This window comes from Callorhinus ursinus, unplaced genomic scaffold (assembly GCF_003265705.2).
Source record: "Callorhinus ursinus isolate GAN/ISIS: 27379988/994484 unplaced genomic scaffold, GSC_fseal_2.0 scaffold10, whole genome shotgun sequence".
Taxonomy (NCBI): domain Eukaryota; kingdom Metazoa; phylum Chordata; class Mammalia; order Carnivora; family Otariidae; genus Callorhinus; species Callorhinus ursinus.
This window is the reverse complement of record NW_027397072.1, coordinates 2,546,727-2,570,421: the sequence shown is the minus strand read 5'-3', so window position 1 is coordinate 2,570,421 and position 23,695 is coordinate 2,546,727. Positions and strand designations below refer to the sequence as shown.

The 23,695-nt window shown below is 55.2% G+C and overlaps 2 protein-coding genes across 11 annotated transcripts in view; both read right to left on the bottom strand.

The window, feature by feature from the left end:
* The window catches only part of ALLC (allantoicase), a 40,775-nt gene extending 29,619 nt beyond the window's left edge, over positions 1-11,156 (bottom strand). For 4 of the 6 annotated variants that reach the window (XM_073896827.1, XM_073896823.1, XM_025868613.2 and 1 more), the window contains exons 1-2: positions 11,059-11,156; positions 2,322-2,416 (exon numbers count right to left, since the gene is read on the bottom strand). In XM_073896827.1, the coding sequence (XP_073752928.1) occupies positions 2,322-2,411 (90 nt within the window). In that variant the 5' untranslated portion in view covers positions 2,412-2,416; positions 11,059-11,156. Of the gene's footprint in view, positions 1-2,321; positions 2,417-11,050 lie in introns of all 6 variants that reach the window. The other 2 variants (XM_073896824.1, XM_073896826.1) reach the window with 2 other exon arrangements.
* Positions 11,157-17,043: 5,887 nt separating this feature from the next.
* Positions 17,044-23,695, bottom strand: part of COLEC11 (collectin subfamily member 11) — a 30,566-nt gene continuing 23,914 nt past the window's right edge. For 3 of the 5 annotated variants that reach the window (XM_073896820.1, XM_073896822.1, XM_073896821.1), the window contains exons 3-5: positions 21,626-21,679; positions 17,963-18,058; positions 17,046-17,797 (exon numbers count right to left, since the gene is read on the bottom strand). In XM_073896820.1, coding sequence (XP_073752921.1) covers positions 17,406-17,797; positions 17,963-18,058; positions 21,626-21,679 — 542 coding nt within the window. In that variant the 3' untranslated portion in view covers positions 17,046-17,405. Of the gene's footprint in view, positions 17,798-17,962; positions 18,059-21,625; positions 21,680-23,695 lie in introns of all 5 variants that reach the window. The other 2 variants (XM_073896819.1, XM_025867565.2) reach the window with 2 other exon arrangements.

Below are 23,695 nucleotides of genomic sequence, written 5' to 3'. Positions count from 1 at the left end.
CAAAAATGAACTATTGGGATTTCATCAAGATAAAAAGCTTTTGCACAGCAAAAGAAACAGTCCACAAAACCAAAAGACAACCGACAGAATGGGAGAAAATATTTGCAAACGACATATCAGATAAAGGGCTCGTATCCAAAATCTATAAAGAACTTATCAAACTCAACACCCAAAGAACAAATAATCCAATCAAGAAATGGGCAGAAGACATGAAGAGACATTTCTCCAAAGAAGACATCCAAATGGCCAACAGGCACATGAAAAAGTGCTCAACATCGCTCGGCATCAGGGAAATCCAAATCAAAACCTCAATGAGATACCACCTCACACCCGTCAGAATGGCTAAAATTAACAAGTCAGGGAACGACAGATGTTGGCGGGGATGTGGAGAAAGGGGAACCCTTCTACACTGTTGGTGGGAATGCAAGCTGGTGCAACCACTCTGGAAAACAGTATGGAGGTTCCTCAAACAGTTGAAATTAGAGCTACCGTTTGATCCAGCAATTGCACTACTGGGTATTTACCCCAAAGATTCAAATGTAGGGACCCGAAGGGGTACATGTATCCCAATGTTTATAGCAGCAATGTCCACAATAGCCAAACTGTAGAAAGAGCCAAGATGCCCATCGACAGATGAATGGATAAAGAAGAGGTGGTATATATACACGATGGAATATTATGCAGCCATCAAAAGGAATGAGATCTTGCCATTTGCAACGATGTGGATGGAACTGGAGGGTGTTATGCTGAGTGAAATAAGTCAATCAGAGAAAGACATGTATCACATGACCTCACTGATATGAGGAATTCTTAATCTCAGGAACAAAGGGAGGGTTGCTGGAGTGGTGGGGTGTGGGAGGGATGGGGTGGCTGGGTGATAGACATCGGGGAGGGTATGTGCTACAGTGAGCGCTGTGAATTGTGCAAGACTGTTGAATCACAGATCTGTACTTCTGAAACAAATAACGCAACATATTTTAAGAAAAAAGGAAAAGAAGAAGATAACAGGAGAGGAAGAAAAGGGGAGTATGTCAGAGGGGGAGACGAACCATGAGAGATGATGGACTCTGAAAAACAAACTGAGGGTTCTAGAGGGGAGGAGGGTAGGGGATGGTTTAGCCTGGTGATGGGTATTGAGGAGGGCACGTTCTGCATGGAGCACTGGGTGTTATGAACAAACAATGAATCATGGAACACTGCACCAAAAACTAATGGTGTAATATATGGTGATTAACATAACAATAAAAAATTTAAAAAAAACTAAAAAAAAAAAATTACAATTTCCACAGTGAACCTGTGTTAAATAAATTATTGGCGAGGACAATCTCAGTCTCTGAGTATAATTTGCCTCCAGTGAAACACCTGGTCTCTGACCCCAGCCCCGGACCTAAAAGGCAGGGAAGACCTTGCTGCTTTGTAGCCACGGGCTGTTTGGGAGGCAGAATATAGGGGAGTCCCTGCTGTGCGGGGCTTGACCTGCCCCCTGCGAATGTGTCAGGGCAAAGCTCAGGCAAGCGGACGCATAGGAGTCCCTCACCTATCCAGACCCTTCACCGGCTCCTTGGCAGAAGCCCTCAAAGGGCACATGGGGCCTTTCCAACCTCCCGAGGCTCCCCGACACCCCAGCTGATGACTTCCAGAAACACTAAACCAACAGAGCATGTGGTGCTCCCCCCACCTGGCGACCCCTCCGCCCAGCATCCTGACTGAAACGGCCCCTCGCCCCTTTGCCCAGCCGGCTCCCTCTCCCCGAGGAAGACTCCTTTGAGCAAACTCCCCTGGACAGCCTTCCCCAGCCCTCCCCACCCCACTGAGCTGCCCCCGGCTGGAGGAGATGCGCCTCCCCAGCACCTGTCCTTGCCTTGACTTCCACGTCTGTCTCCCTGGTGGAGCACTAGTGTCTTGAGGGCAGGCTGGGCCCCTCCCGTCTGCACCGCACGCAGCACCCGTGCCTTGCTGGTACTCGGTACCCCAGCACTAGGCTGCGGCCCCAGCCCCTTGTGCGGTGTTAACAAGGGCTCCAGGTTACGCCCGTGCTACCGTGTGAGGACCACCGATCTATACTGTGAGAAAACACACGGCGTAGAGAATCCTTCACATGGGTGCAAAATGTCTTTTTGTCCTAAGCTTAAGGCAATGCTGCCTTTGCTAGAATTGTCACCAGGTTTTAGAAAATTCTTTGGAAGCCTTTTGCAATAATGGGCTTCCTGGAGGAGACTGAAACTTGAGCCTGATTCCTGCTATTCTAACCAGGTTCACATTAACTACTCGTTCTTCCATGAGACACCCCCCCCCCCCCCCCCCCACACACACACACTTACCTTTCCTCCTACAGCCTCAGACGCCATGTCAGCCAGCTGGGTGAAGTCCGGACGCCTGGCCAGCCTTCCCTCCCTGGGAGAGTTGGCCATGCTTCCTAGCAACGAGAAAGAAGGTGCGGTCAGCCTCGGTGTAGAGGGCGGCAGAGCTTGCGCGAGCAAGCGAGGCCCCCACCCGGGTTCCCAGCCCAACACCCAGATTATCATCCGATGTGATGGGTGTCCACCTGTCACCGGTCCCTTCAGGTGACTTTGCACAAACACAGTGAACCGGGAGGGAATTAGAGCATGGTTTCCCTCTGAAGTAAGAACAAAATGCCACTAAATACACAAATCCTACTGCCTCAAATTGCAATTTTATTTTTTTTAAAAGGGGAAAAATACTTTAACTTAGAAAGGAATAATTTGCTTTTAATAGGGTTTGGATCCATTCAAAAAAAAAAAAAAAACATTTACCTGAGCAACTAGGAGGCAGGCCCTGGCTAGAAATGGGGTACGGAGGAGAATGCATGTCCGTGCCTATAGGTGCTCCCGCACAGGGAAACAGACATCCCCAGATGCCCATGCAGAGCAATGTTCTGGAACCATCCGAGACTGAGGCACAGAGGTCGCTCCATCCAAGAGGATGCAGGACCATCTGTTGCATCTAAGTTACGCGGGGCTAACGTAACTTAATCCAACCCCCACCCACACCCTTATTTTGAAGTTGAGAAAGCAGAGGTTTGGAGAAGTGCAGAGGCGTGGACAGGGGAGTCGGGGCTGGCCTGGAGGCCGCCCCACTCCTAAGCCAATGAATGTCCCCTTGTTCCTGCCGTTTCTCCTACCCCTCATGGTGAAAAGAGAAAACCACACAGAAACTAAGATCTCACTAAGAATTATTCACGATAGAAGAAACACAGTCAATGGACAGGAGAAGTCAACTGCCCCTTGAAATTACAGGCATATAACGAATTATCAAATGACATTCTTCCTTGTGCCATTTGTGGACACTTTCTGTAACAAGTATACCCCTTGACCTGCTCTCAGGAATATGAACTTGAACAATTTCTGCAGTGATTAGTTATTATAACTTTGAAAGAGCAGGCAGCCCCTTGCCATTGTCCCCTGCACGGTCCTCCCTGAGGTCTTCACAGCGGGGACCCTGGCTCTGCCGAGTCTCCCCCTCCTCCACACTCACCCGGTGGCCTCACACCATCTCCTGGCCCCTAACACCACCCACACGCTGGTTGTCCCCAAATACAGGTCGCCTTCCTCGGTTTCCACCTGCCAACTCAGACAGTCTCGCCGGGATGTGTGACCGAGTGCCCCCCACACGACTCCCGCCCCCCAGTCTCCCCACCTCCCCCGGAGGCACCTCGCCCTCCAGCTGCTCAAGCAATCCCGGGGTCACCTCTCCTGTCTCCCCTTTCCCTTCGACCACAGATCCTACCTATCAGAACATGACATCTACCCTGAAGTTGGATCCAGGACCCTGAAACGGTTCGTAGACGGCATTACCCGAGGACGAGGGAAAGCGCCTAAGGGCGTAGAGGACACAGGCTGGCCGTGGCTTCCTGGCTGTTGTCAGTGGCAATGGCACATACACCAAGGGTCCAAATACCTTCATCTACACATGGAAATCTTTCACAGCAAAATTATACATATTACGGGCATTATCCCTACACAGGAAGAGAGAGATAATGGGGCACGGGGGTGGGGGAGCGCATCCTCAGCTCCCTCCTGTATCGTTAACACACCCCCAGCTGCGCCCCCCGTCCACCCTCCCTCACTGCAGCCGTCTGCCCCCAGCAAGACATCAGAGCAACCTTCTGCAAACTAGAGTCAGACTGTCGAACCCCTGGTGTGTACGGCCCCCTTCCTCTCAGAGTAAGAGCTGGGGTCTTCAAGGTCCACAGGGCGCCCCCGACTGACCCATCCCTGGCCCCCACGTCTGTCCTGCCCCCATCGCTGGGCAGTGGCCCCGCCCCCGCCGGGAGGTCTCCCCTGGGTTTCTGCGCGGCGCACCCTCACCTCCCTTCAAGCCTGTGTCCCACAATCACCTCCTCAGTGCGGCCGGCCCTGACCCCCACTCACAGCGACATTTCCGCTCCCCCGGCACCTCCCACACCCCAAACCCATCTACTTTTGTTTCCATAACAGACAGACATACTGTGTCATTTGATTATCATTCTGTCATCTATTTTTCCCAGTTAGATGTGTGCTCCATGAGGACAGTAATCTTCATTTGGTCCACTGGTGTTGCCCTAGGGCTTGGAACCGGCCTGGCCCGGCACGGACGAGATGCTTCATAAATATTTGTTACGTACATGAGTGAACGAAGAATGTTTTCTAACTCACTTTGTGTTTTATTTTTTTTAAAGATTTTATTTATTTATTTGAGAGAGAGAATGAGAGAGAGAGAGCATGAGAGGGGGGAGGGTCCGAGGGAGAAGCAGACTCCCCGCTGAGCAGGGAGCTCGATGCGGGACTCGATCCCAGGACTCCGGGATCATGACCTGAGCCAAAGGCAGTCGCTTAACCAACTGAGCCACCCAGGCGCCCTCACTTTGTGTTTTAAAATACTGGTTCCCTAATAGGACTAAGATCTTCCTGAGGATGAAAAGGTGCAGAAGAAATCTGCTAACATTTATCATGAGTTTGCAATAATATGCAGCTCATACATCTTATCTCTTTTAATCTTCAGAACAACGCTGAGATTTTGGTATTATTGGCATCTTACAAACGAAGAGATGCACCTTTGAGAGGTCAAGTAAACTATACAGACCACACAGCTGGAAAGGGAACCACATCTCCAACCCAGACACGCCTCACCGTGATTGCTATCTGAAGGCCCGTAGCGCAGCGCTGGCTCTCGGGGTGTGACAGACGGGTGGGTGAGGTCATTCCGTAACTGTGTGTGCGGTCCTGTGACATGCAGGCCCTGCGCCAAGCGCTGAGATTACACCTGCTCCCGGGGCTGATGGCGGAGGGCAGGACATGGACACAACAGCAGGCAGTGCCGGTGATCAAGACGGCAGTGATGTCCTCACAGTGTTCCAGGACCCTTGAGGGCCCAGGGGTTCCTGCGGGGGCGGACTCCGGAGCCGGGGCTTTAGGAGAAGGAGGGGCAGGGGAGACACGCCGGCAGACCGGGCTGCAGGACCCACAGAGCGCTGGAGGACGTCATCCATCTGCACCTGCACCGTCCGACCTAGAAGCTACTGGCCTTTCGTGGCCATTTAATACAGCGAATAATTTAATTATATAATGTAGTTATAATTAAATACATGTAATAAAATTAACAGGGCAGTTTTTCCTTGGACTAGCCACCGTTCGAGGGCTCAGTAGCCACATGTGGCTTCCGTGTTGGACAGTGCACGCACAGAACCGTCCACCACGGAAAGCTTTCCTCGACTGTGTGGGGAAAGCGCAGAGCTCACCTCTCCACCATCACGCAATGCCCCACTACTGACACTGAACCACGAGGCAGACACACACCCTACGCACAGCCTGGCACCACAGGGCTTCTGCGTGGTGCTCGCTCTGCAAGTTTGCTGTGTCCCAGCTCAGGCTCGGCCGGCCTCTCCAGCGGCCAGCACCCGGGCTCAGAACCGCAGAGCTCGGGGCCAGCCCGACAGGTGCAGGTCCGGCACGGATCTCCGGGCTTTCCCCCGACAACAACAGGCTATTAACTGTCCTGCGTCCCAGACAAAACCACACAGTGCCCGGCCAGCCATGGGTGATTGACAAAGGCTTGTCGCATATTTAATTTTCTTAAATAATCACAAAACATTTTATTTACCTGGTCATTCTTTTGAAAAGGCTCCATTTTTTTCCCCTGGCAGTTGCAGCGAGCTCGATACGCACCAGGACGGAGCATGCTAACATTTTGCCAAAGTCAACAACTTCACGCCCCTCTCCGAGCTACCCAGTCTGACGGAAAAAGCAAGGTGTCATGGCAACGCGGGGCAGGGGCCTTTGGGGGTCTTGTCATCCTGCCTCCCTGCTGGCCAGCTCCTTTCATCCTTGCTGTCTTTGATCCTTTTCTTCCATGTGCCTCGGATGACCTGCAAGGACCAGAGGCTGCAGATTCGTGGGGGAAAGAGCCAGACAGGCAGGCATTTTACATGTTTTTCCAAGGGATCTGTGCTCCCACCCCCGAATCCTGACACTCAATTTAGACAATCAGTCACTTCAGCATTTCTTAGTGGGGCGGGGGGGGAAGCTCCCTTCTGCAAATGAATGTTTCCATTTGGCAAATAAATAAATGAGAAGCTCCTCTCGAGAAAGCAATAGTCAGGGTCGCGGTGCCCTCTGTGGCCAAGGCTGTGGCGAGGCAGGACCTTTCCAGCCCCGGTCTCTGTGGTCATACAGGGGGAGGCCATACAGCCTGCCCCTCCAACTGGATCAACACACTTTCCTCGAGCCCCTTAAAATGCACGTGCATTCACTGAAGAGCTCTGAAAAACCAGGCGGACATTTTCGAGGCCGATGTCCGTTTTTCCAAATGAAGCCTAGCGTTTGGACACATCTGTTTTCATCAGCAGAAGCGAATTCGGTTTGGGGCAGAGATTTCTCCGCAGGCTCCTGCCTCAGCCTTCCCGCCACCCCCACGCCCTGGCGTCCCCCCAGCCAGCGAGCTCCCCCCCTTCTGTCAAGGGACCTGCCCCACTGCCCCTGAGATGCAGTTGCTTAGACACTTCATCCTTCTCTTGCTAAAGCTCCATTTGCAGCTAGGAGCCAGCTGCAGCCTGCTTACACGTGTTTCACTAAGATAAAGGAAAAACAAACAGACCTTTGTAAACACTGCAGAGGCACCACAGGAGATAAATCTGCAAGGAGCATGAAACCCCTGTATGGTTTCATAGAAGTAGCAGAGGAGGGGGTGGGTGCACAGATCCCTCGGAAAAACATGTAAAATGCCTGCCTGGCTGGCTCTTTCCCCCACGAATCTGCAGCCTCTGGTCCATGCAAAATTCAGCAACAATTTGCTCCAATGCTGCGCACAGCCCTCCCCACTACTGTACACAAGGTCAGGTCTAGAAGTCACAGAGACCATCAGTACTAGGTCCTAAGTGTGAAAAGGCATAACACCGGCCGGATGTTTTATGGTTGCACTAAGACGGGAACCGTTTGCCACACGTTGTATGCAAGTTTAAATCCGATGAAATATAAAACTCAGTTTCTTGGTCACACCAGCCACATTTTATGTGCTCAGAAGCCAGGCGTGGCTGGTAGCTACTGCACTGAACAGCACGGAAGACAGATCTCCATTGCTGGAGAAGATTCTAGCCAATGGTGCACATTGTAGGGGAGCACCTGTCTTAATATCCCTTTTTATTAATTTAGGCACAACGTTCAATGTTCAGTCATGGTCTTAGAACGCTTCAGCGACCTCTCATCAATGCAGGAAAGCGCCAACAAGGCAAACCGTCTCTTCGGCTCCCTCATGCCTGGCCCCGTGACCATGTGACATCACACAGCAAGGGGGAGTTTGCAGATGTGATTATAATCCCAAGACAGGGAGGTAATTCTGGGTAATCCAGGTGGGTCCGGTCTGCTCACATGAGACCATCAAAGCAGAGACCTTTCTCTGGCTGGAAGCGTGAGAACCACAGGCAGAAAGGGAGTCAGACAGAATCCAAGGTTTGAATCATGCTCCAAGAGAGAGGAGGCCCCTGCGTGCTGCCAAAAAGGCCCACGGGCAAGGACCACGTCACACCAGCAAGGAAGCAGGAACCTCGGTCCTACAACCACACAAGTGGATCCAGCTGCCCCCTCCCCAGAGCCCCCTGAGAGCCAGGCCCAGCCCGCAGGTGCTTTGACCGCAGAAACCCAAGCAGAGAAATCAGCCGAGCCCAGCTGGACTTCCGACCTACAGACCGTAAGATAACGAATTGTGGTAAGCTGCTGAGAATATGTGACAACAGCACTAACACAAACAAACCCTCATGTGTTTGTTCAAACTTCACAACTGAGAAGCGACTATCACCAAAGAGGCAAGAGAGACGCGGAGGGTTCTCAGCTTCTGGGAGACACACAAAGCCCATTGGATCCTTGAGGCCAGTATCAGCTGGGCCCGTTTTCAGGGACACACAGAAGTGCACCCGGGGACCCCAGGCCGACCTGTCTGACTGGGAACAGCCAGTCCCTAACCCCACAAACGCCCGGCTGACCGCTCCGAGGCTGCCCTGGCCTCCCCGCAGGTCGAGCCCAGGCCCCACCCCAACTGGTCAGCTTGAGGCTTGTCTGCCAACTCAAGGTCTGGGTCTGGTTGCAGTTGTGTTCCTGCCACGATTCCACATAATAAGTGTGAGAACGCGAGACAGGCGTACAGAAGACAACAGATGTCTTTAAGCCCCAACCCCACATCTTCACACCTGTTCTCCTGCCTTCCTCATGCCAGCTGGAGAGTTGCAGAAAAGCCCAGAGAGGCAGGGCACTTGCCCAGCGTCACACAGCAACGAAAGGGGAGGGGACACGTTTCAAACGAGACTTGGGGTGAAGCCACAGCCCCACCCCTTTATTAACTACGAAGAAACCAACACCGCCTTCACTGTTTCCGCAGGAGCTGCATAGTGTGTTATGTGTGTTTTCCAGACAGCCTCGAAGGCTGTGATATGAAAAGTCTCTCAACCCCAGGATAGAAATGTGAGAAAGAAAATAGAACGACCCTCTGAGCCAGCCCTCACACTGCTGGGGATTCACCCAGAGAATACAGAAACACTCACTCACCAGGAGGTTTAGAGCTGCATTACCTACAGTAGCCAAGACATGGAAGCAGCCCCGGTGCCCCTCAACTCGTGAATAAAGATAAAGAAGATGTGGTGTGTATACACAGTGGAATACTACTCGCCCATAAAAGAGAATAAAATCTTGCCATTTGCAATGGCATGGATAGACTTAAAGAGTATGATACTGGGCACCTGGGTGGCTCAGTTGGTTGAGTGACTGCCTTCAGCTCAGGTCATGATCCTGGAGTCCTGGGATCGAGTCCCGCATCAGGCTCCCTGCTCAGTGGGGAGTCTGCTTCTCCCTCTGACCCTCTTCCCTCTCGTGCTCTCTGTCTCTCACTCTCTGTCTCTCAGATAAATAAATAAAATCTTTAAAAAAAAAAAGAGTATGATAGTATGTGAAATAAGTTGGTCAGAGAAAGACAAAGACCATATGATTTCACTCATGTGGAATTTAAGAAACAAAACAAACGAGCAAAGGGAAAAGAGGAAGAGACAAACCAGGAAGCGGACTGTTACCACAGAGAACACAATGACGTCACCAGAGGGGTGAGGGATGGGGGAGGAGGAAACAGGTGACGGGGATGAAGGAAGCACCTGTTGTGAGGAGCAGCGGGTGATGTACGGAGGTGGTGAATCGCTACATTGTATACCTGAAACTAATATAACACTCTATGTTAACTTTACTGGAAGTAAAACTAAAAAATACTTTTTTTAAATGTGCCGAAGAAAAGAGGGGACCCCTCTCATGCGGGTTCCAGAACACTGCACAGACCTGACCACACACCCCACCGCGGGTGGACCTCGCGGTCTGTGTCTAAGTTTCTCTCCTGAACCACAAACCCCAAACGTGTCCCCCCGCAGCCTGGGCTCCATGGGGCCCTCGGGGGCTCCGGGAAGCGGGTCCTCTGCCTGGTGGTGGGCGTTCACAGCTCGGTGACTTTGGTGCAGTGGGCTCACCACACTCTGCTCATCTCCCCTGCAGTCAAATGTGTCCTGCCGTTCCTGTCCGCGGCATAACCAAGGTCTCTGTGGAGGGAGGGAGGGCGCCCACCGGACCTGACCCTCCCTCACCCAAAGGCCACCTCCGATCACACCCCCTGTGGCGTTTACTTCCAAGTCTGTATGTTTAAATGAATTCTTCAATAATTCTTTGCAAGGAAAGAAGATCCCCTCTGAAAGGCGCAAGCCGTGAATGCGCCAAAGCTCTCACCACAAATCGCATCGGATTTGTCAGCAATGAGGAGCCTGAAGATGGTTATCCCAGTGCGGGGGGCAATCATTGTCCTTCTGATGGAAAAAGTATAATCTTGAGATTTCATACACTCAAGCACCGTTCATGCTTTATTGTTCCCTTTGGGATTTGCCTTAAAATAAGAAAAGATGCCCAGGGCGAGTGCAGGAGTGCGGGAGGGTCAACTAGCAGGCCAGGCTGTGCCCACAGGAGTCACATCGTGGGAGCCGACCCTCTGCGACCCTCGGCGACTTGTCGTCACCGGCGGGGACTCCTAGTGAAGACTTCGGCCAAAAGTATGAGGTTTTTGTGAGACAAAAGAAGTTGATTCACGTTCAGGACAAAACCAGAGGGAGTTTAAGCAACGATTGGTGTGGCCGGAGAGCCGTAAGCGGCCGCACGCGCTCAGGCCTGGCTCTGAGTGCGGTTCTGCTGTGGGACACAAGCTTGTTTCACCGCCAGGCCTAGCTCTGCCAGCGTTTTGGTGAAGACCAAAGTCACATGTCTCACAGAGTGGCGTGGAGGGACAGGAGGGGGGAGGGGAGCTGGGGTCGGGGGGTAGAGCAGGGCCCAGCCCCGCACCTCACAGGCCATGGGCTCTGGAAATACCAACGGCATCAGGCCGGCCCCACGCACACCCTGCAGTCCACAGATGCCACTGGGCCCAGTCCTTGCCTCTCAACACTGTCAGAGGCTCATCGCGCTCCAAGTCTCTCCACTACCCGTTCTTTTGGCAAGGACGGCTTTAAAATAGGAAGTTATGTATAAACAGCACCCAACCTCACCCAGGTACCTGAAGTTCAGTGTTTAGGACTGGATTTCTTGCTCCCCACAAGCCAGCCAAGGTCCCATGGTGCTCTCATGCCAGCCAGGAGAGAGTGTATAAGGGCCTCACGTAGCAATACAGAACTTTCCAGAGATTGGCCGTGCCTCTGTGATGTCACAAGGGCTGTGGGGAGAGGCGGCTCGATGATGGTGGAGCAGCCCCTCCCTGGAGAATCCAAGGGAGTCTCTGCGAGAGCCTTGTTGGGGGCCCACAGCCGGGCCTGGTCCCTCCCACAAAAGCCAGCCCCCACCACCCCCGCCAGCCTGAGCCTGAAATCCTCACCTCACCTCCAGCCGTCACACCCAGTCTGTGTCTAGGAGCCTCCGGGAAGTGCATTTATTCTGCACACCCAGCAATGGTTCTAGAGAAGACAGCCTCTGGGGAAAGAACGCTCAGCCCCAGGAAGATGCAGATGCACCCCGAGTTTTCACATGATTTAAAGGACTCCGTGGACCTTGATGAGAGGGGCTACTCCTCCTGGCGTACGGCAGACGCAGGTCCCTGCCTCGGAGCCCACGGTCTGGAGAAAGAGCTCTTGGTGAGGCGGGAACAGGGCAGTGGCCCCAACATGGGTGGTGCATAGCTGATGGCATCGTCACGGAGAAACTGAGGCTCAGGAGGTAGGAGATTTATCCAAGGTCCTTGAGTCCTGAGCAGCTGAATGGGAGCAGGAGCTCAGAGCGTCCAGGTGGCCCCGAGCCTGTGGCCTGGGAGGCCTGGAGGGCGGGTGGTGTGGTGTGGCAGAGTCTGTCATGGCCCTTGGTTTCTTCGCCAGGCTTGTCCTGCCCCTCTCCCCTCCTGCACCCCGGCTCTCCCTGATGAAACCAGACCGGATGGGAAGCAGACCACCTCCAGGGACCTCCCCGGCCTCTGGCTGGTGCCACGTCCTCAGGTCCGTGCTGACACGTCTGTCCAGGCTTCCAGAGGGAATTCCTAAGAACACAGGCCACATCGGTGCCTCTGTCCATGACAGGTGGTGCCTTATTAAATGAACAGAAGTGACCTGTGACCTTTCCTGATGTACCCTTCACCCATGACCCGAGTCTAGGCCCCGGCACGGAGAACAGCCGAAAGGGATGCTCAGGCTGCCTGAGCCAGCCGTCCGCACCCGGAGCCCAGCTCCCCAAGCCTGATGTGCATCCGAGCCCCGGAGAGCCTGCTAACGCGCGGGTTCTGACTGCAGATCGGAGAGGCGCCGGGAGTCTGGACCTCTACACGCAGCAAGGTGATGCTGGGTGGCAGGTCCGGGACCACACCTGGAGAACAAGGTCTGCGAGCCACAGTCCAGCCACGAGCTACTTAAAATCATATCTAAAGTTTAAGTTAAGGGACGCCTGAGTGGCCCAGTCAGTAAAGTGTCTGCCTTCAGCTCAGGTCACGATCTCGAAGTCTTGGGTTCGAGCCCCGTGTCAGACTCCCTGCTCAGCGAGGAATCTGCTTCTCTCTCTCTCTCCCTCTGCCGATCCCCCTGCTTGTGCTCTCTCTTGTACTCTCTCTCTCTTTCTCTCTCAAATAAATAAAAAAATAATAATAAATGAAAATAAAATTTAAATTAATTTAATAAAAGTTAACTGAAATTTAAAATTTACGTCCTCTGTCTCATTAAATTTCATGTGCTCAATGCCACATGCGGCGGCATGGACACAGAGCCCTTCCACCATTGTGCACGTGCTTCTAGGCGGCTCTGTGGAGGGAGGAGGAAAAGGAGAGCAAGCAGAGTGATGGTCCCGGCGCCTCAAGCCAGAGAGGAGCCTGTCAGGGCTGTGGGAGGGGCGACAGCAGACCCTTCACCCGGAGGCTGGAGTTGAGAGCCCGCCGCGGGCACCTTGACTGCAGCCCCAGAAGAGCCCGGGGCCAGAACCCCCCAGCTAGCTCAGCTGCTCCCACGTTGCCACGAGCCACAGAAGCTATGCGGGAGAACATCTGGGCTGCTGACTTGTAGGGTCGTTTGTTACACAGCAGTGGATGGCTGATCCCGGCGAGGGAGCCTGATGGGGAATGATGAGGGCAAGGAAGGTTGGGGATGAAGGTGGCCCAGCGGCAGCGAGACTGGAGACACGGGCTCGCCCCGCTTCGGGGTGCTGCCTCCGTGCAGTGGGTGTCAGTGGATGAAAGCAGGTGGGCTGGCCCTCGGGGTCACCGGGGCTGGGCTCAGCACCCACAGCATGGCCTGCCAGGGTCGCCAGGACAGCATCGCCAGGAGCAGCCTGTGGTATGTGAGCCCAGGGGCAATGCTAGAAACTTCGGCCTTTGCGACCCACCTTGTGCCCCAACCTCCTCCCAGGCCTTGATGAGATTTTTGAGCAGTGGGCCCCACCCCCGCTCACGGGGCCTGCTGCCCCTTCAGGGACAGAGATAAAGGAACAGATGCAGCCCTGCAGCTTGCTGGTCCCCTCGGGTCTCCTCCTTCCTGTTTACACTTGCCACACCCCGTGCGGGCCACCTGCAATGTCCTTCCTGCTCCCGCCGTCCTGTCAGGATGGACCTCTGTACTCATTTTTGGCCACATCTGCCCTTTTCCCGTGGGTGGCAGGTTGCAAACGTGGCCACAACCCTCCACATCCCTTTGCTTCTCACACCACGCGTGGCCCTTGAATCTGGACTCACCTTAGCACTTACTTAGCCACAGGCGGGGACAGAGCCATGCTGTCCCTGCTCAATGCGCAGCCTCAGGAGCCCGTGTGTGCCCCCGTGTGTGCCCGCCATAGGCGGGGACAGAGCCATGCTGTCCCTGCTCAGTGCGCAGCCTCAGGAGCCCGTGTGTGCCCCCGTGTGTGCCCTCACTCTTCCTTTTGGAACTGCCACCTTGTGAACACACTCGGGCTAGTCACTTGAAGATGAGAATCCCAGCCTGCCAGCCGAGGCGCCCCAGGCCGGCCACCTCAGCCGCTCCGGCACGTGCCGGGAGACACATGAGCCCAGCCGTGACCAGAAGAACCACGCAGCTGGTCCCAGCCCGAATCGCTGACCCCTAGAATCACGGTTAATGGGTACACAGCAAAAACTAACTGATACAGTATGTTTGGTATATGCTCATCCTTGGAAAGCCGTATTCCTCCCACCAGAGACACTGACAACTGTGTGCTCTCCCAGCCTCCTTCATAGCTCGGGCACAGACACACACCACCGCCATGTGTGGTAGTTCTGTAAAATGGTGCTTCTGGATTTGTGCAGTGCACAACCTGTGCAGATGCACAAAATGGCCCCAGAGCACTACGTACCCTAACAGAGCAGCCCCTCCAGACTCTGGAGGTGAGCCAGTGAGGAACCAACACAGTGACTACAGCCAACTTGTATGGCAAGAGCCGTAGCAGCTGCCAGGAGCAGAGGGACCCAGCGGGCCCATCTGCAGCATGATTTATGGGTTCTGTTCCCTTCCACATGGCCCCCGATGGCTCTCCAGTCTTTCCAAAATTCCCATGAACTCCCAAATACCTTTCAACGAATCCCCTTTCTGCTTAAATTAGCCAGGCTCGGATTTTCTGGAAGCAAGGTGGGCACACTGTCCAAATCGTCCCCAGGGGTAGCCGGCAGGCATAGGCAGACAGCAAGAGCCTGCTCAAGTCTGAGTGAGGCAGAACAGGACACAACGCTGCCCCGGGGAGAAGAACGATGGACAGTCTCACGACACCTGTCAGGGGCCCAAGCCTGCCCCGCAGAAACACCCCCGTGTCTTCTTCCCTGTCCCCGGCCTGGACCGAGCTTTGTGCAGGGACGCTGAGACCAGAGATTGATCCCTTCCCCTTCCTAGAGCTTCTCTTCCTCTGACACTCAGAACCACCAATCCTTCCCCTGACTGGCCTTTTGTTTGTCCGCTCTAGACGGCCACCACCGCCCTAGGGACGCGCTTCGGCTGAGGAGGAGGAATCACATGGCGGAGGGTTTTCTGAAGGGCATGGAGCCCCTGGGTCTGGGGGCCAGAGCCCCTCCTTCTTTCCCTCCCTGCCTGCCTGCCTGCCCTTTGTTCGGCAGCATCTCTCCCCCTCTGCCTCTGACTGCTCCCCCTTCCCCTCCCCCCCCCCAGACACACACGCATGCACCCGTGCACACACACATGCATGCACACGCACGCACACACACCATCCTAAAGAACTCCCCCCAGCATCTGTGTCGAGCCGACTCCCCACGTTCCTTGCTGCAGACACGGGTCCTCCTGCCGCCGCTGGATGGCAGTGTGGACCCGCGCATCCGCGCCCCCGACAGCCGGCAGCCCCAGGCTGGGCCCAGCTCATCCGTCTCCGCCCACGCTTCGCCGAGGGCTCTGAAGAAAACAAGTGCACCAGCTCCTTGGTCGCGCCTCAGTGCGGCACCCCATGAGTCTGGGCTCTCTCCTCAACCGGGCCGCCTCCCCCCTACTTTGCGGATCAGACTCTGCCGTCTGCACAACAGGCCCCTTCTCGAGAAGTCGGGGATTAAATTAGGGGCAATGGTCGGCCTTTGTGCCCAGTTGTCGATATCCTATCAGATTGGCTTTGAGAGGATTCTGGCCCTGGAGAAGAGCGTGAGCACAAAGGCCGGTGTGTCTCCTCAGAGGACAGCTGAGTGCAGGAGGCGACAGGAGGGGCCGGACCGGCTGAGCTCCCCGCAACGTCTCCAGAGTTGGAGGCCACATGAGAGCACAGAGGTGTTGCCCTCCGCCCCCTTCGCGGCCAAGTGAGGGAAGGGAGGCCCCGAGGGGGCCAGGCTCCCCCGGGCTGCACACGAGCCGGAAGAGCCCACGGGAAGGCAGGTGCATGCCCGTCCCACCTCAGACTGAAGGAGCAGGGGCTCTGTGCGGGGTGCTGGGAAGACTTCGCAGGGGCAGAGGCCATGGCCGTGAGACTGCGCACGCTCGGCTCCGGGCCCTTCCTGCCGGGCGCTGCCCAACCGCAGCCACGAGCCCCCACAGACCAGATCTGCCCCTGGGCGCAAGGGAGGCATCTGTGTGGTGAGGGGCGGACCCCTGGGCCGTGCTTGGGGAGTGCCGGGCCGCCCCACAGATTCCTGCCCCCATGGGCGGCAGTGGGGCTCTGGCAGGGCATCCTGCCCAACCTGAGCTCCAGTCCCCACAGGGCACGTGAAGAGGACCAGGGAACACCTGCGTGTGTGCAGCACGTGGGTTCCAGGATAAGACCCTCGAACTTAAGGAACCCAAGCCCTCTGGAGTAGGCAGTAGGCGGGAAGCGTGCTGCCTCTCCCCCTGGAAGGCGTCATCACCTTCCCCTGCCAGACGGTGACCGTGCCTGCCCATTGCTCTCGGAGGCTCTGAGCAGACCTGTCCCTTTGTTCAGAGGGGTAACCTGGGGAGAGACACTATTGTCGTCCACGGCCATCAGCTACACAACATCCTTAAAAACATGGCCCAGAACCTCGAGCATCCAGGGCCTCACCCACGAGACATGAACAACATGAGCAGCCCCTGAAGAACTGCCCCCAACAGCTCCCTTCCTGCCCCCACAACCCCAGCTGGATTGCTTTTGCATGTGCCTATGTGCTGTATTCCCTGGAACAAGAAGAAGTTTGGTGTTTGTACTGGGGAATCTGATGCACAGAAAGGAAAAGAACCACAGGGGATATGGCGGCAGCTTCCAGACTTGCCTCCCGGTGTCCACAGCCTGTCGCGTCGTCCCCTCCCTGAGTGTGCGCGGGACCCGGTGGGTCACCCCTCGTGAACAGAACGCCTTTGTGACGGGACGGTGCCCCACTTCCCAGGTCAGGTGTGGCTCTCGGCTCCGACACAGCCGCCGTGTCGTGAGCTGCCCCGTGGAGAGGCCCCTGTGGCACGGAGCCGGACCCCGCCCACAACCACCACTGGTGGTCACTAGTGCAGAAGGGGGTCCGGCTGAACCCCAAAGAAAGTCCAGATCCACGGGAACCGAGAGATCCTTAAGGTTGTTGTCACAAGACACTCCGGCAATCTGCGCCTGCCCCAAGCACAATGCCTCTACTTACACAACAGTGAAAGGGAACATGCATTTTAATGTAATTTACTGAAGCATTGGCCAAAGTGACGTGGGTTCTTCTCACGCAGAAATTAAAAGGGAGATAGTCACTGAAGCCCCCGCTACCATTGTTTGTACTCGACTACGGTCACATTTCAAGCTTTTATTCTATAGTTTGGACAAAGGCAAGCGAGACTCTGACTAAGAATTCCCTAATGAGCATGTGGCTACCGCACAACTGGTAAAACTTGGCTTCCTCAGCAGTCACGCCCGGAAACGCTGTCTCTCCTCCCGAGCGCCCGCCGCCGCTGTCCGCGGCCCAGGAACGCGGCCGACACGGGCGGCAGGGACGGCCCGGGGCACGGCGGGCCGGTCACCCCGGAGGCCGCCCGCTCACACGTGCTCCTTGTCGAACTCGCACAGGAAGTGCATGGTGACGTGGCAGGCCACGTCGTTCCAGCCGCCCGAGGCCACCATCTCCACGCAGTCCTCCTCGTCATAGGCGTTGTTGGGCTCGCCGCTGCGCCACTTGTTGAAGGTCTGCATGGGGGAGCGGTCCGAGTACACGAACGTGCCCTCCCTCTCCAGGTCATTGATGCCGATGAAGACGCGGGCCAGGCCGGCCTGCGCGATGTAGGCGGCCATCAGGCCGTTGGCGGCCTCGTCCTTGGGCATGCCCAGCGTGCCCCCGCGGCCCTGGCAAGACAGCTGCGCGTCCACGTACCTCTTCTCCTCCTTCACCAGCAGGTAGATCTTACTGTCCGTCTCGCGCACGCCGGCGACAGCTGCGGGGGGGGGGGGGCAGTGCTGGGAAGCGAGCCCTCGCGTTTCTGTAATCACGCTCGGGGCGCGGCACCCACGCGAGGCCCCCGACAGCGGGCGCCACACGCCGGCAGAGCCCCTCTGTCTCGGGGGCGGGGGGGGTGGCCAGGGAAACCCTGAGAACGTACCATTCTTTATGAATTTTAGCTCCGTCGTCAGCTGGGTGACCTGGTTGTCCATCTCACCGATGGCCTTCCTCAGCTGGCTGCACTCACACGGGATGCCTGTGGAGACGGGGCCCCCGCGTCAGAAGATGCCCCCGGGACGGCACTCCAGAAAGCAGCCCCCCCCCCAGACAGAAAGCTTAGCCGGCAAGTGGACCCCGCGGGCCTTCAAGGCTGGGACACGGATTCCGGGCTTCGTCCCGAAGGGAAGGAGAAGCAGCGGAGGGACGTCAACAGGGCAGCCCCAGGACCGACCCGCTTTCAAATAGGGCTCTGGGTGGGTGGGAAGGAAGAGGGGAGGTGCAGGGGAGACGGGGTGGAGGGCGGAGTCGTGGCAGCATCTCGGAGGACGACGGGGCTCGGGGCAGTGACGTGCGGCCGCAGAGAAGCCAGAACACCTGAGGACAGTGGGGGGCCCCGCAGCATGAGGGTCCCTCTCACAGCGCTGCTGCAGTGGAGTTCATCTGAGACCAGTGTTGCGTCCACGCCCCCTGAGGCTGTCCAGGCTTTCTGGATTGCTCTCTGCAGTGACAAGTGGTGGGCTTGTTCCTCCGTGTCCTTTCAAACTGTCCCCTGGCCTCCCGGCCGGCCCCACACACCACCAGGTCCTCCTCCCTGCAGGACCGGCCGTGCCCAAGGTGACGGTGGGAGGCACTGCCATCCGTCCCGTGACCGCATCCCTCCTCTCCACAGTACTGACAGAGCCCTCCAGACAAGGGCTTTTGACTCAGACATGTCTTTCTTCCCCAGTTTCCAAGCTCCGAGCTCTCTCGAGGGCTTCTCTCTGAATGTCACACTCAGGATGAATGTCAGCAAATGGAGACGCAGTATGTGTGAGACAGAGAAAGACGGGCTGATTCAGCACAGTGGATGCCGGAACGTGCCCACGCACACAGCGGTCTGAAGGGACGGTCAGGGCCCAACCGCGGGGGAGCCCGTTCAGCTCCAGGATCCCCCCACCCACGCCCCCAGGGCCTGACGGCAAGCCCACGGACAGGTCACGAGAGCCTGAACGAGGTGCTGGTGCAGGGACAGGACACAGGACAGCTGTGCAGACTCACGGGACCGTGAAGGACAGCAGGGCAGCGTGGAACAGTGTGGGACAATGTGGGTAGCGTGGGACAGAGGACAACACCCGCGTGGGAAAGGCCACATGAACCAGGGGGTGGTTGGACCAACATGGGCAGCAGGACATGGTGGACGTGCGCCAGGCAAGGGGACGGGTGGAGCCAGACTACGGGGGCACCGAGGCGGACATGGAGGTGGGGGAGCCACGTGGAGGACGAAAGGCAGCAGACGAGCTCCACGGACAGGGGGTCACGGCCGCGGGACAGTGGGCCGAGAGGTCACTGTCACCAGCACCAGGAAGCTGGCCACGCCACTGAGCGGCTGGGTCCCGGGTGACCTTCTCGGGCGTCAGGCTGCAGGGAGCCAGCTACAAGGAGCTCCAGAACGAGAAAGTGCAGACGTGCTTCCCGAGAAGTCTGGTGGTCAGAGGAAGGGGAGGTACTCAGAAATGAGGAATGCGTGCTTGGGAACACGTATATCTGAGCCAATCCTTGAAGTCGGCGAGCACTACAGTCCCAAGAAGGACGTGAGAATACTCAGGTAGAAGGAAATGGAATATTGACATAGTCTACAAGAGGGTGTGACACACAAGGAAAGAAGATGCCAGCCGTACACACTGTTTTCCAGACCCCTGCGGTTTTATTTCATGATTTACACTTTTTTCTCAAGTGCAATTTTCCCCATGTCTTAATTATTCTAAATAGTGCTGCTATGAACACAGGGGTGCAGGTATCTCTTTGAGTTAGTGTTTGTTTCCTTTGGATATATTCCCAGAAGTGGGATCGCTGGATCATAGGGTAGCTCTATTTTCAACTGTTGGAGGAGCCTCCATACTGTTTTCCAGAGTGGTTGCACCAGCTTGCATTCCCACCAACAGTGTAGGACGGTTCCCCTTTCTCCACATCCCCGACAACACCTGTTAGCTCTTGTCTTTTGGTAACGGTCCTTCTGACAGGTGTGAGGTGACATCTCATTGTGGTTTTGATTTGCATTTCCCTGATGACTAGAGATGTCGAGTGTCCTTTTGTGTACCTGTTGACCTTTCATATGTCTTCCTTAGAAAAATGTCTATTCAGGTACTTTGCTCATTTTTTAATTAGGTTGTTTGTTTTGCTATTGAGTTGTATGAGCTCCTTACAGGTTTTGGATCCATCCCTTATCAAATGAATGGTTTGCCAATATTTTTTCACTCTGTTGGTGGTTTCCTCTGCTGTGCAGAAGCTTTTTTAGTTTGATGTGGTCCCACCTGCTTACTTTTCTTTCTATTGTTTGTGCTTTAGGTGTCATATCCAAAAACGCACGACCGAGACCCACATCAGGGAGCTTCATTCCTGTTTTCTTATAGGAGTTTCATGGGTCTTACATCCTACCTTTAAGTCTTTAGTCCATTTCTAGTTAATTTTTGTAAGCAGTGTCAGATGGGGGTCCAGTTTCATTCTTTTCTGTGTGACTGTCCTGTTTTCCCAGCGCCACTTATTGAAGAGGTTGTCTTTTCTCCATTGACTGTTCTTGGCTCCCTTATTAAATATTAGTTGACCGTATGTGCCTGGGTTTATTTCCGGGCTCTTGGTTCTGCCCCCATCGTCTGTGGGACTGTCTTTATGCCAGTGTTGCACTGGTTCGAGTCCTGTCAATTTATGGTATAACTTGAAATCACAGAGTGTGATGCCTCCCGCTCGGCTCTTCTACGTTAAAAGCTTCGTAAGAAATGCAAGCACTTCAAGACTGTTACAGAGAGGAACAAAACCCAGCCGACAACCTACGTGTCCATCACGGAGGAATGGATTGAGGAGTTGTGACATGTGTACACAATGGAGTACTATTCAGCTGTGAGCAATTAGGAAAACCTGTCATTTGTTTTAAGATTTTATTTATTCATTTGAGAGAGAGGGCACAAGAGAACCAGAGAGAGAGAGAGCACTAGCAGGGGGAGCGGCAGGCAGAGGGAGAAGCAGGCTCCCCGCCGATCAAGGACCCCGACACGGGGCTCGATCCCAGGACCCTGAGATCATGACCTGAGCCAAAGGCAGACACTTAATGCACTGAGCCACGCAGGAGCCCCAGGAAACCCTGTCATTTGTGGCAACATGGATGGACCCTGAAGGCATTACTGCTAGGTGAAGCGAGTCAGGCAGAGAAGGGCAAACTCCGCACAATCTCACTTCCATGTGTAGCAGGGGAAGGGAGCAGGAGGAAGGGGGTCAGCAGGTGCAGAGGTAAACGCCCACCAGGGATGCGATGCACAACCTGAGGACCGCAGCTAACCCTCTGCAGGACACACAGAGAAGCTGGTAAGAGAGCAAGTCCTTGGAGTTCTCATTGCAAGGATAATTTTTTTTTCCTTTTCTCTTCTTTCTTTTCTTTTTGTTGTGTCTATAGGAGAAGATGGGTGTTAGCTGAACCTATGGCGGTGATCGTTTCACAGCATCTGTAAATCAAACCATTGTGCTGTACACCTTAAACCTTTCCAGTCATGTACGTCAATTACCTCTCAATAAAACCGGGAGAAAGTGCAATTTTTAACACGTTTTAAAAGCCTTTGCACCCTCTATGCCATACCTGGTTCTCCATTAGGGCCAGGGGGTCCTATGTCACCAGAATCTCCTTTTTCACCTGAAAAGGGAGAGCAAGGTCAAAGCAAGGTCAAGCAGAGGTGGGACACATCAGGAGAGGTTAAAATCGCCAAGGCTCACAATGTTATTTCTTCCCTGTGCAATGTCCTAGGGTTTCCTGCAGATCCCCTCTTTGCTGTGAACACAGGGACTTGTGTTCTACAGATAATTAACTCTTCGGGCTCTATCGATGTGATGTGGAATAGACGCCTATCACGAGATCTGAGAGATGACCTGACGACCCTTCTTTAAGTCGGGTCTGAAAAATCCCAGCTGTGTCATAGAACAGTCTGTAGATACCCTGTCATGAACCCTTAACCCCCTGGGTCAGTAACAGCTAAATCTGACTCCAGTTCTCGCCCTCCTGACGGCAGGGAAACGGTGATGCTGGCACTGGGGTGGACCTGGGGACAGCCTCCCCCCAGCGCAACACCTGGGCTCCTGCCTGGCCTGAGACGCGGCCCCCCGTAGACAGGACACACCACGCAGCCGCCCTGCTGCACCGGTCTCCCAGCTGGTAAACCAAAGGGGTTGGACACAGTCGTGCCAACAATGCTTTCTGGCCGCTCTAAGTTTAGACAACAAATCTATTAAACGCACATGAATATTCCTGCCGCTCAATCTTTCTCCCCCCGAGTCAGCCTGAGCATCCCAGCCAGCGGCGTGGGATGGGGAAGGAGTAGCGCTCCTCCCTCTGGATTCCGCTGCCCGCCATCGGCGCGGGGAGGGACAGAGCCTGCCGGTTCCGTCCACACCATCCCTGTGACTCCCTCATCGGCCTCGGGGCTTGGTCAGGCAAGCTTGTTTCCCCGGAAACAGGTCAGGCAAAGTAACCAAATTAGGGGCTTGCCGACACACTGGCCCTCGGTGAGCCACTGACACTTGCCCAGAGCACACGGAGCACACGAGAGGCACACATGTCCCTACCTGGAGACCAACATGCATTGTACTCTCCACAACAGCTAAAAGGGGCAACAACCCAAATCTCTACCAACAGATGCGCGAATGAATAAAATGTGGTGTAGCCACGATTCAGCCTTAAGAAGGAAGGAGATGAGCCTGGAACACGTGCCGCCAAGTGAAATAAGTCAGACATCCGTGAATGACCTAGAATACGCCGATTCGTGGAGACGGGAATTAGACAAGGGGTGACCACGGCTGAGGGAGGGACCAGGAGACCCCGCCTCACCAGGACAGACTTCCTCTCGGGGGAATGAAAATGGTTTGGAAATGAGTTGGCTGCTCAATGCTGCAAACGTACTTAATGCCACTAACTTGTACACTTGAAAATAGTTAAAATGGCAAGCTTCATGTTATGACTATTTTCCCACACTTTCTCAAAGCTTTTGTGGAGCACAGTGGCCCCTCTTCATACCACGCATATGCACGTGCTCTCGAGTGAGGGCCATCCCAGCAGGTGCTTCCCACGGGTTTGCAGGAGAGATGCTGGGCTGGCCAGTGTCCATCACGCTCCTGCCGAGGACCCCTTCCTGCCAGGGATGAGCTGCGGCCAGGGGGAGGTGCGTGGCCACCCATCAGAACAAACCACCCAAACCCGCTCACGGCTCAAACACGCCGGCAGGTTACTGAGGCAGAAGAACTCCAGCACCAGCCTTGGGCAGACCACCACCCGAAGCCCCCTCCCTGCTACACAGGCTCAGCAGTGTCCCTGGCCCGCCCACCCCTGCAGGGTTACGCGGTCAGACGAGCTCCCTAGACGGACCCAGGGAAGGGCAGGCGTCTTGTCACTAGAGGGCTGCTCTCACCCAGGCTGTTACCTTCCTGGGTCCTGTTCTTATGGAGAGCCACCCACAGTTTCAAAAAGTCACCGAAGCTGGAGGGGGACAGACAGTGTTTCTAGAGAACGGTCCTCCCGTTACTCAAATGGGGCTCAGTGTTTCATTAAGCTGATTATGGAAGTGGAAGGTCTTGCCTAAGTAACCAGTCCCCGGTTCTCCACTGGGGTGCCCTGTGAATCCTGCAGTATGGGGAGCGCTTGCCCCACCCTGGTGGGCAC